The sequence below is a fragment of the Ips typographus genome, unplaced genomic scaffold, assembly GCF_016097725.1.
Source record: "Ips typographus isolate SLU unplaced genomic scaffold, UJ_Ityp_2.0 IpsContig58, whole genome shotgun sequence".
Taxonomy (NCBI): domain Eukaryota; kingdom Metazoa; phylum Arthropoda; class Insecta; order Coleoptera; family Curculionidae; genus Ips; species Ips typographus.
This window is the reverse complement of record NW_028098576.1, coordinates 303,218-320,817: the sequence shown is the minus strand read 5'-3', so window position 1 is coordinate 320,817 and position 17,600 is coordinate 303,218. Positions and strand designations below refer to the sequence as shown.

General features: G+C 35.5%; 2 protein-coding genes across 4 annotated transcripts in view; both read right to left on the bottom strand.

Annotated features, from left to right (window-relative positions):
- Positions 1-17,600, bottom strand: part of LOC145739839 (ATP-dependent translocase ABCB1-like) — a 37,042-nt gene that overhangs the window by 1,322 nt on the left and 18,120 nt on the right. For both annotated transcript variants that reach the window (XM_081995186.1, XM_081995187.1), the window contains exons 3-9: positions 13,344-13,640; positions 7,341-7,441; positions 7,116-7,287; positions 1,080-1,227; positions 849-1,021; positions 177-398; positions 3-128 (exon numbers count right to left, since the gene is read on the bottom strand). In XM_081995186.1, the coding sequence (XP_081851312.1) occupies positions 3-128; positions 177-398; positions 849-1,021; positions 1,080-1,227; positions 7,116-7,287; positions 7,341-7,441; positions 13,344-13,640 (1,239 nt within the window). The remainder of the gene's footprint in view (positions 1-2; positions 129-176; positions 399-848; positions 1,022-1,079; positions 1,228-7,115; positions 7,288-7,340; positions 7,442-13,343; positions 13,641-17,600) is intronic.
- On the bottom strand, positions 1,942-6,889 carry LOC145739837 (uncharacterized). 2 transcript variants are annotated; one of them, XM_081995184.1, is made up of 8 exons: positions 6,073-6,889; positions 3,442-6,003; positions 3,172-3,363; positions 3,064-3,117; positions 2,886-2,999; positions 2,569-2,798; positions 2,351-2,510; positions 1,942-2,167 (listed from the first exon to the last, which is right to left on the bottom strand). In XM_081995184.1, the coding sequence occupies exons 2-8, from the start codon at positions 3,638-3,640 to the stop codon at positions 2,058-2,060; spliced, it is 1,059 nt and encodes a 352-aa protein (XP_081851310.1). In that variant the 5' UTR covers positions 3,641-6,003; positions 6,073-6,889; the 3' UTR covers positions 1,942-2,057. The 2 variants fall into 2 exon arrangements, with proteins under 2 accessions (XP_081851310.1, XP_081851311.1); XM_081995185.1 differs by having other exon boundaries at positions 3,442-3,667.

The following is a 17,600-nucleotide window of genomic DNA, read 5'->3' as shown; positions in this document are numbered from 1 at the left end:
ACAGAACCAAAGGTGGGATCGTAAAACCGTTGCAACAACTGAACCATTGTTGACTTGCCAGAACCAGAATGACCCACCAAAGCCACTGTTTCTCCGAAATTGATGCGCAGGTTAACGTTCTTCAAAACCTAACCTTACTTTAATTTGGTGGACCGTGTGAAGCTGTCAAAACTTACCTGAACATCTGGTCTGGACGGGTATTTGAAGCTAACTGCTTTGAACATAATGTCGGACATAAAATCTGGATGTCTTCCTTGGGTTTTGCGCTGGCACATTACGCACTTGCTGTCCAGAACCTGGAATACCTTGAAAGCTGCTCCGGTGGACATACCGAAGATCTCCAGGTAGGGTCCGATGTTGCCAAAGTTCCATATGGCAATCAGGGTGGAGAAAAATACCTAAACGTGATTCGGTATGTCAACGTTGTTTTAGTTTCGTGCGCATTGATTCTTAAACCAGTTCAATCATCAGAGAACCCAATTTAATCGTTTATATCCCGCACAAATTTAAATTGATGCATGGAACAAACAAGAATCTAGAAAATCCCAGGAATTTTTGGAAAGTTCTTGAACATTTGAATATTTTCCAAAATGTTTCAAAAAGTTCGAAAAAGTTCCAGATTGTTCTGGACGGTTCTAGAAGATTCTTAAGTCTTCCGAAAGGTTTTATAACCCTTTTCTTAGGTTCTATATTTTTCAAGAATGGAAGGTTCTAGGAGCATCCTAAAAATTCTAGAAAGTTTTTAAGTACTCTAGAAAGTTCTGGAATATTATAGGATAATCTGGAACGTTCTAGCAGTATCTATAAGAGTTTCTAAGTAGCTCTGGAAGTTTCAACAAACTGCTTACACCCATCATGTTGCCTGGAGTATAAACTCGTTGATTTTCTGGGAAAGCTCGTTCTTCGATGATCAAACCCACTCCATACCAAAAGGCTAGGGCGTAGCAGGCGTAGGCCAAAAACCACAAAAACCCTTGATTCAAAGCATTGAACAGGCATCTTTTAATGTTGTTACTCTTTGCTGAAATGTTTGTTTTGAGCCAGATATGAGCAATGGAATAGCAGCAGAAGCAACAAACCTTCAGCAACAAACTTCTCATATCTGTTGGCTTCCTTCTCCTGACCGTCAAACGCCACCACAGTTCTTATAGAGCTCAACACCTCTTCTGCCACAGCCCCAGCGGTGTTGTAGGCTGCCATTTCTTGTTTGCAATACTTTGCTGAACACTTTTATTCATAAAATAGTAGAAATTAGAGTTGTAGGACGGGTAAAAGTTCAGTTTTGTGTCAAAATTTGAACTGCCAGAAACACAGTATGAAAGAACAGTCAAGAGCCAAATTTTTGCGACGTATCGGGTTTCACGAACTTACTTTTGCGATGTACGCTGACGTCATGTTGTCACATTTTTTAACCCGGTTTAACGAAAGCGAAACACAACTCAAAAGCTGTGTGACAGACAGGACTTTGTGTTTGTTCCATCAAAAAACAGTCATTTCAGATTTATTTTGCATAGCTTTTAGTTTATAGGGCAACTAGCTAGTAGGGCTAGGACAGTATACAATTATGGTTGTTATTTTGTTTATTGTTATAGTGAAAAATAATCATGTAATTATTGACGTTGACGAAAAAGTATCAATCTGCTTTTGTGATTAATAAACATATGACGTCACAACCCAGACAGCACAATGACGTTGAAAATATGTCTCTAAGATGTCTGATCCAGACTAACTAGACGTCTTATAGGTGACTGCCTATACCGGATCGGAATCTTTAAGACGTCTCTAAGACGTCGGATGTTACAAATTACAACGTCTGAAGACGTCTTTAGTTGAGACATCGTAAAGACGTCGTGAACTACAACGTCTTTAATACATCTGAATTAAGTCAACTTTAGGATCTCGGCTTAATTTTTCCAATTAAATACTAAATAATAAAACGTAGAGCCATGAAATAATATTTAATTTATGATAAAATAAGACACAACGTACAGAAAAATATAACTAAAACATATACCCTAAACTAAACTAATTGTTTTGCACTAAATGTCCTCTAATTTTTAATCCTTTTGCCCCTGTCCTCTTCTATCCGAAGCCCTCCTCAGCCAGAGCTGAATAGATTTTTCTGTCTCCTTTTCAGAAGTACTTATATTAGCAGCTTCAGCTGATTCTAAAAGAAATCAATAGCATATATATACCTATAAAATTCAGTTCAATCAATATATACAAAAATTTGTCCCCCATAAGTATGTGTATGTATTATATGTATACTCGTATATATGATTTAATACAAGAAATTGTCAAAAGGAATAATAATTTTAAGTTTTGGGAAAAGGTGATGCTTTGTACTTACTTATGATTAACTTTGCTAATTGGGTGTCCTTAAAACAACGATTTCCTTTCCTTCCCAGCCAACTGTACTTCAAGGCAAATTCGTTACTGAGAATTAGTTGTAGAATTCGCTTCCCAAAATCGTAAGTATTGCTTCCTCCAATTTTGGACAAACGTTTGATCTGAAAATGCGACAGTTTATTGAAAACTATTTAATGATGAAGGTATATGTTTACTTACTCCATTCATAAATTCAGATTCACTCACAAGAAGAAGTTCTAAATTTTTGAAATCTTCATCTGAATTAATTGGAAATTCATTTTTCTCAAGAAAGCTCTCACATTCTGGTTTGCATTCTCCTACTCTCTGTTTTGTTACTTTCTCTTTTAGATCTCGAACTTCACTAAGTGTGTCTAGAAGTAATCCTCTCAATACCTGTAGTTGTAGTAATACAGACTTAAAATTTCCTCCTAAAATATTTTAAAAAAATTATACTTGTGTTCAAGTTTTAGAAGCAGTATAAATTTTGTTCAAAATCATGTTTGCTATATACTCACTATCACTGCAGCAGTTTGAAGCAGCAGTCCTTGAAGGGGTTTGATTGTCTTGAATAGTAACAGATGAACTGTTTTCTCTTATGGTTACTTGATGGGTAACTGGAGTAGTAAAACCTAAACATAATGTTTGAAAATTAGTTAATAATAGTAAGACCTTTTAACTACACAATATTATTACCAGTGGTTGAAGGAGATTGGTGCACACTACCACGTTCTTCACAAGTATTGTTAACTAAAAAAATCACAAAATAGTAGAAATGACAAAGTAGGAATAAACAATAAATACCTTCATTGAGTATAACCTTCTTTGCCTTAGGTAACTTAGGTGGTTCACATAAAAAAGATTGGTCCTCTGAGTCATCATCACTACTTGACATTATTTTTCTTCGTTTACGTCTAGTTAGATTTTCGATATCCGACGCTAAGTCACTCGTTTCCTCAGCCATTTTGGCTTTACTTCTGGCTTTTATATAGTTATCTAAAAAAGTGTAACCATTTCAAATGTGAGCACCCTGTATAAACTTTAGTTAAGAAAACAATAATAATATATATTTACCAAAAGTTGAATTTCGAAAAATTTTTACGGTATGTGTAGGCCAACAAGTGTTCACATCTTCAGCCTTTTTCAATGCGTTTTGTAGTTTTTGTGATGGATAGGGTGGCCAATGGCATACATTGTCTATAATCCACGAAGATGGGACTGCATCAACTGAGCCATCTTCCATAAATTGCACCACAGTCCAAGTACACTCCATTTTATTTTATTTTTTTGATTGGATGAACTAGGCATTATTTTTAAAACACATATTAAAAATTTACATTTTTTGACATGTTAAAGAAAAGAATTACGACAGGATTTGGTAATAATACTAACAAAATTAACAGTTTGACAAAAGCAATAAGCCTATTTAGCACAATACATAATTTTAGCTGACTTAACATTATTCATAACTTCCGAAGCAAAATAATATGATTTAGCATACATGCCAACCTCTCAACTCATTACAAATACAGATTTTAAATTTGATTTAAGAAATACCTTAATGTAACAAAGGCATGAGTATGATATCATTTTCAAAATGAAATTTTATGCATTTGCAGTAAACATCATCACCATTTAATTCTTCCAATGGACCCAAAAATCTTTCTTTACTTTTGAAGATATCTATTTCCGAAGAAGGGCAAGGACTGTCATAAAACAAATCTTTGGAAATGTATCTCTGACAAATAAAACCATATCCTTCAGATGATTTTATGATGTTTGATATAACTACGATATCTTTATTTTGTAAAATGCAACAATTATCTGGAGGAGATGTTTTTAAACGAAATGTAGAATAGGTTATTGACTTAAATTGTTCATAGAGTTTATCTGTATTTAGAATTGGCCCATTTAAATGAGGATTCTCAAATAAAGGAAAAGTTTTATGAATTTTATAAACCTGAATTCTTTCTGAATGTCGTTTTACAATTTGCTGTAAAGGCTTCTCATTTTTTCTTAGAGATTTCAAAATTTCTTGCAAAAAATTTTCAAAAGGAAAACTACTGAAATTATTTAAAGGTCCATGGCATCTTACATCATCTGTAATGTGTAGCAAGTTGTGAACATTATGAGAAGTGTTTTCAACTCCATACAAAATTTGAAAAGTTTTAACAAAGTAGCGTAACAGATCTTCACAATAATCTAATAAATGATTGTATCTAGAGTTTGAAAGTATTCTCACTGCAACATGTAAACATAAGAAATTTTTATACTGATCTTTACTTAAATGAGCTTTTAATACTATTGATCCAGTATAGAGAAGTATTTGTCGAAACTCAGTGGCTTTCCAACGTTTCAGTTCATTCAAACTTCTGGGCTTTCTATTGAACTCTATTGGTACATCTTTTGATAATGAAATTAAAGCCTTTGAAATTAAGGATATCTTAAAAGATGACATTTTAGTAGCAGGTTTTCCAAAACAAAGAAGAAGCAGTATTTTTTTCATCACACCTAAGCAGATTAAATGCATATAGTCAAGTGGGAAACTATGTATCATGTCTAAATCAGGAATATTTTCTAAAATAGTCTTGCCAATATGATGATCTGTATTCTCCTGCCTTCGGAACTGAGTATCTGTTCTCTTATTTGTAATATCTATCTCAGGAAAATACAGTTTGTTTGAAAATGCACCTTCTATTGTACATTTAGAGCAGGAAAAGTATCCTGTGTGGCCTTTAATATTTTTAATGTATGATTTAGCTGGTGCATCACAAATTATGGCCTTTATTTTTACTTTTATATGCTTATCATTGATTTCAAAACCATTGTTTACAACATCAACAGCTTCTGTCACAAATTCACGCAAAAATTCATTGCAATCCTTAGGTTTTTCAAACCCATGATAAATCCCCACCATTTCAACAAAGTTATGTCCCACAAGGGATATTAATATAGGATATACTTGACTACTAGAACTTTTTGATAGCGGGAGTCCATCAACATTTACATTTATTTCGACTACTTGGTTTTTGCACAAGGTATAAAAACTTCCAAGGTTAGCAAAAATATTTGTAATTGCATTTTTTAGTCCAAAGTGGTAATATTGACCTGGCTCAACTGACTTCACTTCAATATCACGAATAGTATTTAACAAAGTTCTTGAATCTAAAGGCAAATCATCTGTAATTTTTTCTTGTAATATTTTTAGTAGCTCATTTACAGCAACATTGGAAATTCTATTTTTTACTACCCATTCTCTCAGTTTACCTGTAAATGTTTTATCACTCTCTGTATTAATAGTAGTAAAAGTATTATTAGTTGTATTATTTAAGTGGGAATTTAATACATTTTCCTCACTATCACTTGAATTATAAACAGGTTCAATTTCTGAGTCAGATTGCGACAAATAACTACACTCAGGTTTAGAATCCCCCTGGGGTTCCCCCTTAGAGTCATTTACTTTAACCTCACTTAAATTATTATTTGTATTAATTGATCTTTTGGCTCTCATATAATATTTTTGCAGTTTATGCTTTGGCATTATGATTCTATTTATTACTTTATATAATTTAAAATACGTACATGCACATTACATACTTAAATTAAAGCTATAACGATGCTGAAAGCTGTATCTACCTACAAAAGTAAGAGCAAAAAATATGTATTAATAAGCAATTCAAATATACTATAGGGAGTATTACTTACCATTTCAATCACAACAAACACCAAACAACGCCTCAATGTTATAAAACTAAATAAGAATCAAATAATAAAGGGGAGAGAACTGAAATGCAGGAGCACGAGCGTCAAGCTTAGCACAAGTTAACTTAACCTCACTTAACAGTAATTTTAGCGCGAAATCGTGTATGTCATTACGTTTTTCCTATCATTGTCATTTGTCATAAAGTTAATTGCCTTCCCCAACATAACTAAGTTGGTAACGTGGTAACTTTATGTGTTGCAAATATAGCAATCACGTGATAGGGTATTTGCACAACTATTACGTTATTACGTAATGTCATGGTAATGTCCCTTTGGCCAAGGACCTTGGCTCCTCTCTGCTCTGACTGGATGCGTACGCAGTTTTGTAAATGGATAATTTGATTTAAAGCAGTTATCTATAATAACATTGTTTTTTAGTTTTTATTTTAAAATTTTATGTTAAAGTTTAAATTCGTGATGTCGAGTATTTCCTAAGGATTTAATATCATAAATAATCAAAGTTTGGGTGCATTCAAGCAACACATAATAAATGATTATAATGTTTAAAATGATATATTGATATACAAACATCTCCGGATAGATGATTTAAGATATTTACAAAATAATAGTTTGTTATAAATTTAAATTATTCTAGCTGTAAATAAACGACATTTAAAAGACATCGGAAAGTCATCTTCTTAACGACGTCTTTAAGACGAATTTTTAAATACGTCTTATAGATGTCGTTTTTAAATCTCAGACGTTCAGGCATAATAACGACTTAATAAAGATATCTTAAAGACGTTGTGTGCTGTCTGGGAATGTAACTGACGTATTATGTTCCATGTAACTTCTCCGTCGCAAAAATTGAAAAAAAGGGCAAAATCGCTTGTAAACCCAGTTGGAGTAAAAAATTACAGTTTTAAGCACATTTTTGCAATCCTCACTAAAATTTCCTATCCAATATGCTGAAAAACACTACAAAATTTGGTACAGTCAGAAAAAAAGCGGTGTCGAACCTAGAAATCGAGTAAATGGGGTCTTACCCAAGCTATCACTCCCATGACTAAGGTTTGCAAAGGGAGAGACGCCAGACAGACTAAAGCCAGCTTCCAGCCTTTGATCAGAGCCAAAATAATGCCGGAAATGAAAGTGCTGCCTAAGAAAACCACCATACCAACCTTCTCCCCCAATCCGTCCTCCACTTTGGGGATGTTACTAGAATTTTTGGAGGTGGAGAAGTGGTTTTTGGAGTGGTGGAAAGTACTTACTCGGTTATAATGCTGGCAAAGTCACCTGTTTGGTTCGTGTCGTACCATTCGATGTCCTGGTTGAGAACTTTTTCCAAGAAGAGTTTCCTCATTTTGAAGGCCTGTAAAAATAAATCAAAATTTTGTTGTAATCACAGTCCCATAGATTAATTACAGTTAAATTTAACCGTAAAGAATTTGCTATAAATTTATAATTTCTTATAAAAAAAAAATAAAAACGGCAACTCAAATATACAAATCCATCTGTAGACCGGTCCTGGACTACGGACACTTACTTAGAGCAAACGCTACGGACAAGACTAAAAAATATACACAAATTACTGAACAGATTGCTCTAAGACTAATAACAAAAATACGACATCCTGCAAACCCACTACACAACCCATCCAACCAACTTCTCTACGAACGTACGAACATGACTAAAATAACTGACAGACTCATACAACTACAAACCAAGTGGAAAAATAACCCAAACAACTTGACAATTGTAAATCCACTATGCATAACCAGACAGACTAGACAATCCCGTTATCTTTTCCCCGCTCTCACCCTGTTAGAACATTTTAATTAGAACTTTTTTTTTTTCTCAATGTATAATTTGTATATGTTAATTAGAAATAAGATTACCTGTACATATTAAAAAAACATGTATACATAGGCAGAAAGACCGTAATGGTCGATAGCCGTTTTTTCTTGGAAATAAAGATTGTTTATATATATATATTTGGGTGTTTTTAGGCGAATTTCCTCGACTAAACCATTCAAACCAAGTTAAGATTAAACTTAACTACTGAATTTTCCTTGACTTATGGTCTAAACCATAATGTCAAACTTAACCAGACGATCGAACTGGCTTGGAGGAGGGTTAGTATTGTTACGATTTTCCCGTGGGTTCACACAAAGTCAATTTAACTCAACAATTAATAACTTTATTTACACTTCAAAACACTCCGTACAATAATTAACTCAACTACTAAAAACACTACTACAATTATTCCGCTATTTCAACTTTACCGCGTTCCCAAATTCACTACTACTCTCTCTACTCTGTCGACGACGCCGCTTCTTTTATATTCGCAAACCACGTTCTAGAATGACCGCGAAACGCTTCGCGGGTTGCCTTGACCATTCAAGAATATTCCAGGTAGCGCTTCCTAACTGTGTGGCCTACTTTAATACGCGCCCGGCCAGATATTACGGCGCATCGGTTTCATCGAGTATCGAGCATAGTAGGCCCAAACCGTAACACTGCCCCCCTCTTAAAGCTGATCGTCCCGATCCGCTTCATCTAATCCCTGGTATTTCTTGAGTCTGTCCAGATGGACAATTTTCATCTTGCCTTTGGGGCTGCGTTGGACTCTGTAGGCGACGTCGTTTAACCTTTTTACCACATTGTAAGGTCCCTCCCAGTGTCGTTGCCATCTTTAACTTAATCCTTTGCTCCTCCTGGGTTGAAACATCCACACAGCATCACCTTCCTTATAATTGCCACCAGTTGGTCTGTGGTCCAGTGTCATCTTCATACGGTCGTTGTTTGGTTTCATCTTCTCTCTCTCAAGTTCCCGAATTGTGATGGATCCCTTCTGTAACGAACACTGGTCACACCGTTTACACCATTCCTGAACGTCCTTTCTGAAGTTAATCCAGTAAAATCGATCTCTTATTCTAGCCAAAGTCTGGTTTACTCCAAAGTGTCCTCCTCCGCGTCTGTCATGTAGTTCTCGCAGCACATTCTCTTTGCAGGAATTGGGCACTATTGTTTGGTAAACAAAGCGTTTTCCGTCTGGACTTTCCCATTTGCGAGTAATTAAGTCATCTCGCAGTCGAAGCGAATTCCACTGCAACCAGTAACCCCTTACTGTTGGTCCATATCTGGAAATCTGTTGCCAATCTGGTTTCAAATCCTTCTCCAACCATCTTCTGATTACTTTCAAATCAGAGTCTGAGCGCTGTCCTTTTATTATGTCTTCCTTAGAAACGCTGCTCTTCATTCTTTTTGAAGCCTCTTTATCTGTCATCATCGCGATTTGACCAATCCTCCAACCATTATGAATTTGTCCTTTCCGGTACCTTAAGTCACTATCCAAAGCTTGACGATCCTCTACATATCGCGGTAAATGTCTTTCCGGATTCTTCATTTCCTGCTCCTGGTTACGCCAATTCTGCGGTGTCGGTAAACGAGACTGCTGTCTGCAATTCCATTGGTAATGTCCTTTACGTCCACAAATATAACATGTAATGTTTCTTTTAGCAGAGGAGTTCCGGTGATTTGTTCTAATGTCCTGATTTCGTCGGCACTGTGGGTTTGGAGAACAAGACCGCTGTCTGCAATTCCTTCTAATGTGTCCCGTACGTCCGCATCGATAACACTCCACTCTCGTGATCGGACGTGACCGTTCTAACTGTCTGGACTGACCATTTCCTAATGCTGCTATTTGTTGCACTAATTGGCCGAACATTGATTCAATTTTATTTATTGATGTAGCAACATGATCGGCTATCGGAACGGATTCCTCTTGAATAGGCTCTGGCTTTAAATCATTGCACGCAGCTTCAATTTCCAGCGCTCGAATCAGTAATTCGCTGTTGTTGCTCCCTTTGAACATCTTCAGCCATTTCTTTACCTCCAGATCTCGAATCCCATCTACAAAATACTGTGCCACAAGTTCTTCTTGGATTTCATCCGGGACGGCTGGGTAAGCCAGATGCACAAGGCGACGAATTTCGGTTTCAAACTCTTCTAGATTTTCACCAGTTTTCTGCTGTCTTGTCATTAATTGCGTTCGATACAGTCCTTTCTTATGTTGATCCCCATAACGACGTTCTAATGCAGCTACTAATGCTTCATAGTTGCTTCGTTGGGCGATAGGCAGAGTCTGTAACAGCTCCAATGCAGGTCCTCGTAATGCCACTATTAGTGCTACAGCCATTTCCTCGTTACTCCATCCATTTGCATTTGCAGCGGCCTCAAATTGGAGTTGGTACATTGCCCATGAAGTTTGACCGTCGTATGTAGGAGGCTTGATCTTGTTGAGCCCGTTTCCGGTGATCACTGTAGAGTTGACTCTTCTGCTGTCAATTTTCCGCTCCAAGTCGCGTAGCTTTATCTCAACATCATTCTGAATTTTATTAATGTCCTCCCGAACATCAATCTGAATTTTATTAATGTCCTCCCGGACATCAATCTGAATTTTACTAATGTCGTCCCGAACATCATTAATGTCTTCCCGAACATCCTTTAATTTTAACTGAACATCACACTCCATCTTTTTGAGACTTTGGGATACATACTCTTGGATTTCTGTCTTGGTCCCCGCTAGAACGTTCAATATTTCTACGTTACGGTTTTCATGCCGCTCTCTGTCTTCTTCTTTGTCTTGTTGTCGAATTCTTTCTTCTTGTTGTCGAATCCTTTCTTGTTCTTCCTTGTTTCGTTTTCGAATCTTTTCTTGTTCTTCTTTGTTTTGTTGTCGAATTCTTTCTTCTTGTTGTCGAATCCTTTCTTCTTGTTGTCGAATTCTTTCTTCTTGTTGTCGAATTCTTTCTTCTTGTTTTTCCTTGTTTTGTTGTCGAATCTTTTCTAGATCTTCTTTGGCTTGTTTAAGCATAGCTTCAAATTGGGCCTCCATGTTTGCACTTTGACGTCTTGTTATTGGCATAAAATAACTTTAACACACCACTGTTCCGAAAATCTCTAGTCCGGTTCTGAACACAAGTCTTTAACCCGAAGTTTAGTTCCAATTCACGTCGCACTAACGTCTGATCGAACTTCTGACACCAATTGTTACGATTTTCCCGTGGGTTCACACAAAGTCAATTTAACTCAACAATTAATAACTTTATTTACACTTCAAAACACTCCGTACAATAATTAACTCAACTACTAAAAACACTACTACAATTATTCCGCTATTTCAACTTTACCGCGTTCCCAAATTCACTACTACTCTCTCTACTCTGTCGACGACGCCGCTTCTTTTATATTCGCAAACCACGTTCTAGAATGACCGCGAAACGCTTCGCGGGTTGCCTTGACCATTCAAGAATATTCCAGGTAGCGCTTCCTAACTGTGTGGCCTACTTTAATACGCGCCCGGCCAGATATTACGGCGCATCGGTTTCATCGAGTATCGAGCATAGTAGGCCCAAACCGTAACAGTATTATTAATAACTTAAATTCGTAATGCAGTGTTCAGTTTACGTAAATGTTTGCGAAATAGCTTAACAGTTAAAAACATGTATAAACCCTTCCTAATTACAATTAGGATTTCAATAATTACCTATTTGTGTGATCTTTTTTTTTGTAGATGATGAGTTTAATTTTTGAGAAGTACCCTAGCCAAGAGTTTTATTTTTTTGTTATATTGTGACTTGCTGATTTATTTTGTAAAATTGTAATTAGCTACAAAATATAAAAACTTTTCTGTTAGTAGCTGTTGCTGTTCTGTTAGTAAGCAAACCAAATTTCAAATAATGCAAACCACTTTTTATTGATGCTTTACGTTGACAGATGACAGAGTTAACTATGACGTCAGAAAAGTTAACTACTGTAAATGTGTGTCGTCACGACTTAAACTTAACCACTCCAAAAAGTTTGATCGAGGAAATTAGCCTTTTGTTTCAAATGTAATTTAGCCTGTCCTAAACTGTCAGCATTTGATCCATAAAGTTGCAAAACTACAAAAAAATTCAGTAAAAATGGCATTTTGCAGCTTTATGAGTCAAATTTTAACAATTCTGACATTTGACTGATTATTCGAGACAGAGTTTGGTCTGTTATGAACTTGGCAATTGGCAAAATACGATCCATAAAGTTATAAAAATACATTATTACTAAAAAAATTATGTAATTGAGTTATGAGTAATATTTTTACAATTATAATGTGGGACTGTTTATTTCACGCGTAATTTGGTATGTCACAAAGGTCAAAATATAAAAAAGCTATCAAACTTCAAAAGATATAAATGATTGTAATTCAGTGAAAATGGCATTTGGTAGCTCTATGAACCAAATGTTGACAAATGACGTTTGACTGTTTGTTTTAGACCTAATTTTGCATCGCTAAGTATTACCGATTGGCCGGTAGAGAGCGTCAAAGTTGATTAATATTGGTTGTACATTTCAGTGTATCTCGAAAACTACTTCACCTGGCGACTTGAAATTTTTACCAAAAATATATTTCAATAAACCGCAACCTGATCATATTTAGACTTTTTTCGCAAGATACACCATTTGGCCGTAAAAAAATAAAAAACTGAAATATTAAACAACAGTTTGAAAGGACAGTCAGAGACAAAATCGCTTGTCAAACCCACTCGGAAAGAGAATGAAATCCTCATTAAATTTCCTATCAAATAACCTAAGAAAACACTACAAAACTGGGTACAGTCAGAGAGAAAGGCGGGGTCAATATTTGAACTACTAGAAACAGAGTTTGAAAGGACAGTCAGGGATAAAAAAATAAAATCGCGTGTAAAATGTCCTAGAAGTAAGAAAATTACAGTTTTAAAATCATTTTTTAAATTCCCATTAAATTTCCTATTCAATAACTTGAAAAAACACTACAAAAAATTAGTACAGTCAGAAAGAAAAGCGGTGTCAAAATTTAAACTACCAGAAACAATTTGAAAAGATAGTCAGAGACAAAATTGCTTCTCAAACCCACCTGGTAAAAAAATTGGTTTTAAGAACTTTAAAAAATTATTGTTTTAAGAACATTTTTGAAATTGTCGTTAAGTTTGCTATACAATAACCGGAAAAAACACTACAAAATATGGTAGAGTCAAAAAGAAAAGCGGTGTCTGTAAAGGACGGTCAGGTACAAAGAAGCCTGTAATGAAAAATCGATTTGGAGTGAGAAAATTACAGTTTTAAGCACATTTTTTGAAATCCTCATTAAATATCCTATTCAACAACCTGTAAAAACTCTACAAAATTAGATACAATAAGGGAGAAAAACGGTATCAAATAGCTGCCTGATAGCCTAAAAAAACACAACAAACCTGTCTTAAGGAGCTTTGAGTGAGACAGAAACAGGAAACGTAGCTGCATACAATGATGACGATCGTTGTCACTCCAGTCATTAGAGCAAAGTATCGCGTTCCTTCGTATAGTTTTCTCACTTCTTCCTGATGTTCTTCTGAAGTGAGATTCTGATTTAGGGATGTGGAATAAGCCAGGAAAACCCCAGAAGCATCTCCGAAAAGGATCATTAAGTAGGGCTGGGATAGGCCGCATATGGCTGATCCAATTACTCCAACGATGATCAGTAACTTGTCTAGTGAAGAGGCGAATTTGTACTGAAAAAAAAAACAAGTGAATAAATCAACAGAAAAAAATAAAAATCAGGGTTTTCCTATAAACAAAAACAATGAAAATACCATGGTTAGATTTTGTCTTAGAGCAGAACAATTTTCTATGAATTTAACATACAAACAAAACAAAACTTTTTGATTTTCTTCTAATAAGCTTGCAGTGAAATGCGTAATTTAGTTATATGGGACCATATGACTACTCAAAAATACAACATATAAAAAACATGCATGAAAGAAATTGTTTGGCGAAAAACATAAATAAAAAGTTGTAAAAACGTGTTTTTGTAGCTCTATGAGTAAGTTTTTTGACATTTGACTTATGACATTTAATGGTCTGTCATAAAGTTTTAACTGTCAGAATTGAGCCAAAATGCTATAAAATAACAAACTTACTGAAAATATGTAACTGACGGTAAATTTAATAATTTCAAGCTCCATGGAGCGTGCAGAGCGTTTTTGACGTCACGATGATGTATTTTGGCAAAACCATAATTTGACCAATTTCCAAATTACATTGTTGTGACGTCAAAACCGCTCAGCTCGCTCCATGGAGCGTGAAAACGAATGCGACATTTCTTACTTCATATGATTTTGACAGTTTTGAAGTTTGACATACCTGACTCGGATGTCATAAACGTAATAAGTGTCAAAATTAGTTTTATCAAGCAACGACCTTATTTAAAAACAAAAAACTTACTTAAAAATATGTAATTGACGGTAAATTCGATAAACGACATTTTATTACTTCATATGAGTATGGTTGTGGTATTTCTGACGTTTGACATGAAATAACTGTCACGCACCAGAAGACTTCTTTTTAAAAGACTTTAATAATACCAAAAAATACAGTTAAAGAATATGTCTTAACTAGATTAATAAATTTTATCGACTAACTAGAAAAATTATTGAAATGACCAATATCCGCACTGACTGTGGAGGGGATCTTCGTTAAGGCTAGCGTACTGAGCGGTAATTCTTCCCCCCTGAGATCCAACGACGAGGGTTAGCGAGGTAGTTGGACATCAGCTAGCTCTATTTTAAAACGATCCTTAGCTTCTTTGTCCGCTGGTTTACTTCTGCTTTTTGGCAAACGAGATCGTTCCATCTTCTTATAAATGAGGTAGGCTACCACTAAGATCATAAGGCAGGTACAGGCGATGGTCCATGCACTGGGTACATATGATATTGTTTCTGTAGATAGAAACGGCTTATTATTCAACATTTGAGTTTTTATTGATTTTAGGTCATCAAGATTCATGTCTTCGGTGAGTTGAATTTTCATGAAGTTTTTGGGCACTTTGTGTTGATTAGATGGTTTGTTGACCAGGTCAGGAAACAAAATAGATTGAGTTTGGTTAATAAAAAACTTGATGTTGGTTACTGTGCCTTTTGATGAACTGATGGTACTTCTAACAAGTAAGTTCCCATGATAAGTCGTTGGACTTCATTTTGTGAATTGCATTTCAATTTGAACGTTTTTTTCATTAGGTATCGTTATAATATTGGGTAAGGCAGAGAAACTCCTTATGAGACTAACATCTGCTTCACATAAAGTTGGGCTTAAAATCAATCGATCGAAAACAATGTTCATGACAAATCTAGTCCCAAACCGAAACTACTTAGTAGAAGGAAAAGAAATTTCCCAAGTTACATCCTACAGATATCTGGGCCATGATATTACGATTGGCAGAGACAATCAAACCTGCGAAATCAAAAGAAGGATAGGACTAACGTGGGCCGCCTATGGGAAGCTGAAGCACATTTTTAAGTCCGACACCCCCATATGCCTTAAGCGGAGGGTGTTTGATCAGTGTGTTCTGCCGGTTCTGACTTATGATTCGGAGACCTTAACTCTAACACGAAAATCAGTAAATAAAGTAAGAGTGGCCCAGCGAGCCATGGAACGTTCCATGTTGGGAGCCACGCTGAGAGACAGGATTCCGAATGATCGGATACGTCGGAGAACAGGGGTTACCGATGCAATCCAGCGAATAACATATCTAAAGTGGAACTGGGCTGGACATGTCGCAAGAATGACCAACGAAAGATGGACCAAAAAGATCATAGAGTGGAGACCTAGGCAGGATGCGTTCAGGAACAGAGGTCGTCCGCCGACCCGGTGGACGGATGACATAAGAAGAGTAGCACCAAATTGGATCCAGGATGCCCAGGATCGAAATAGATGGAGATCGTTAACGGAGGCCTATGTTCAGCAGTGGACGAGACACGCTGTTTGATGATGATGATGATGATCGTTATAATCCATTGGTTAGAGTTTTCTAATCGTGTAATGTAATGTGCCATATAGATTGATTGGCATTTTTTGGCAATTTGAAGTATCTTTCATTTCCAGCTGCCGGATTTCACAGGGATTGTTTGCCTTTAAAGGTTTGATGTCCAGATTTGCGCAAAAGAAATGCTCAGGATATATTTATTTGCAGGGGTTGTTTGAATATGCAAAGTACCATTGGTTTTTTATTATATTATCAATAGGTTAGTATTTAATAAATAAATGCATAGTATTCTTATTTAATTTCAAAGGAAATTCATCCTTCTTCAAGAACTGCTTTCTTTTGAACAATTGGTCATATAAATCAGCTGTGTTAATTATAGACGGATGATGCATTTGTTGTAGCATAGAAAATGACATAGAGTTTTCTATGTCTTGCAAAATTGATGTGAATATTTCAAACATGTTTATCAGTTGGTTAGCAACGTCGGTTATCATATTCTCGTTGAGGACGTTGAAGTCGTATTTCCCATAATTTCTCGTTATGCCTTATCTGCTGAACCGTTTCGTTAAATTTATATATTAAAGCTACGGTTAGACAATTTTGCGTACGTATTGTTTTTGATAATTTAATTTGATTTGTTTGAACTTGGTTAATCAATTTATCATATCGTTCACTCTCTTTTGCCTTTTTGCTCTCGGGAGAGCATGGTGACATCATGTTTCTATTGCTCGGATCGTATTTCTCCATCCTGCTCGTCCTGAGCTGCAAGAGAAGGGTCTTGCAGACCGTGACCAATGATTTCTTTGGTTGGATCCACCCAGCGCGTCGGAGACCTTCCTCGTGGTCGTTTACCATTAATCCAATGATATCGTTCACCATCTGTATAATCTAAGTTACCTGCAATTGATTTAAAAATCGATCCCAGTGAATTGATTAGATTACAAAATTTCAGAAAGTTTTGTGTCGACTCTATTTTCGGCAAATTTAATAATTTTTAGATCTCAAATTGAAAATCTTTATTTTGTTTTTACAAGTTGTTGAAGTATTAGTGATTAATTTTTAAGTTTATTAATTTCTTTAATGATTGGATTTAAATCGTAAAAATGTATGAGTTTGTAAGAATATTTTTCTAATCTTGCTGATCCTAGTTTTAGTGGAATTCCAGGATTGTTATCAAGTTATTGATGGCAATTTTTTCTTCAAATCTGAGAATTCCAGTTCTGAAATTGAAATCCAAGAATTAGGTCGAATGAGTATGTTTTTTGCAGAGGTCACACAGGTATCCATGTGAACCTTTGGTTGTTGTTCGGTAGAAATTACCTTTCTTGCAGGGTTGGTTCCAGTTAATTTAACAGGCTTAGAAAATAGCACTTTGTTGTCTTATGTGTTGCATAATGTAAACCTTTTGATCAGGTTGAAAAATATTAGTCTCGTCCCGTTTTTCATTCCTTTTCTCAATCAGTTTTTGTTTATTATTCATGAGATCTGAATTCAATTTTGAATACAATAATTTGTTTTCTCCTTATGGTCATTAATGTAATTGATTTTTAGAATTTTATCTAATTCAAGCTTAAATGGGTCGTCATTACAACATATGCCCATTTACAGTGTCGATAGGTTTTAGTTGCGTCGAAGAATGTATTGAATGATTATATGCTAAAATAGCGTAAAGCATTTTCATTGTAACTGGTGTTTTAGCAAAACCTTTAGT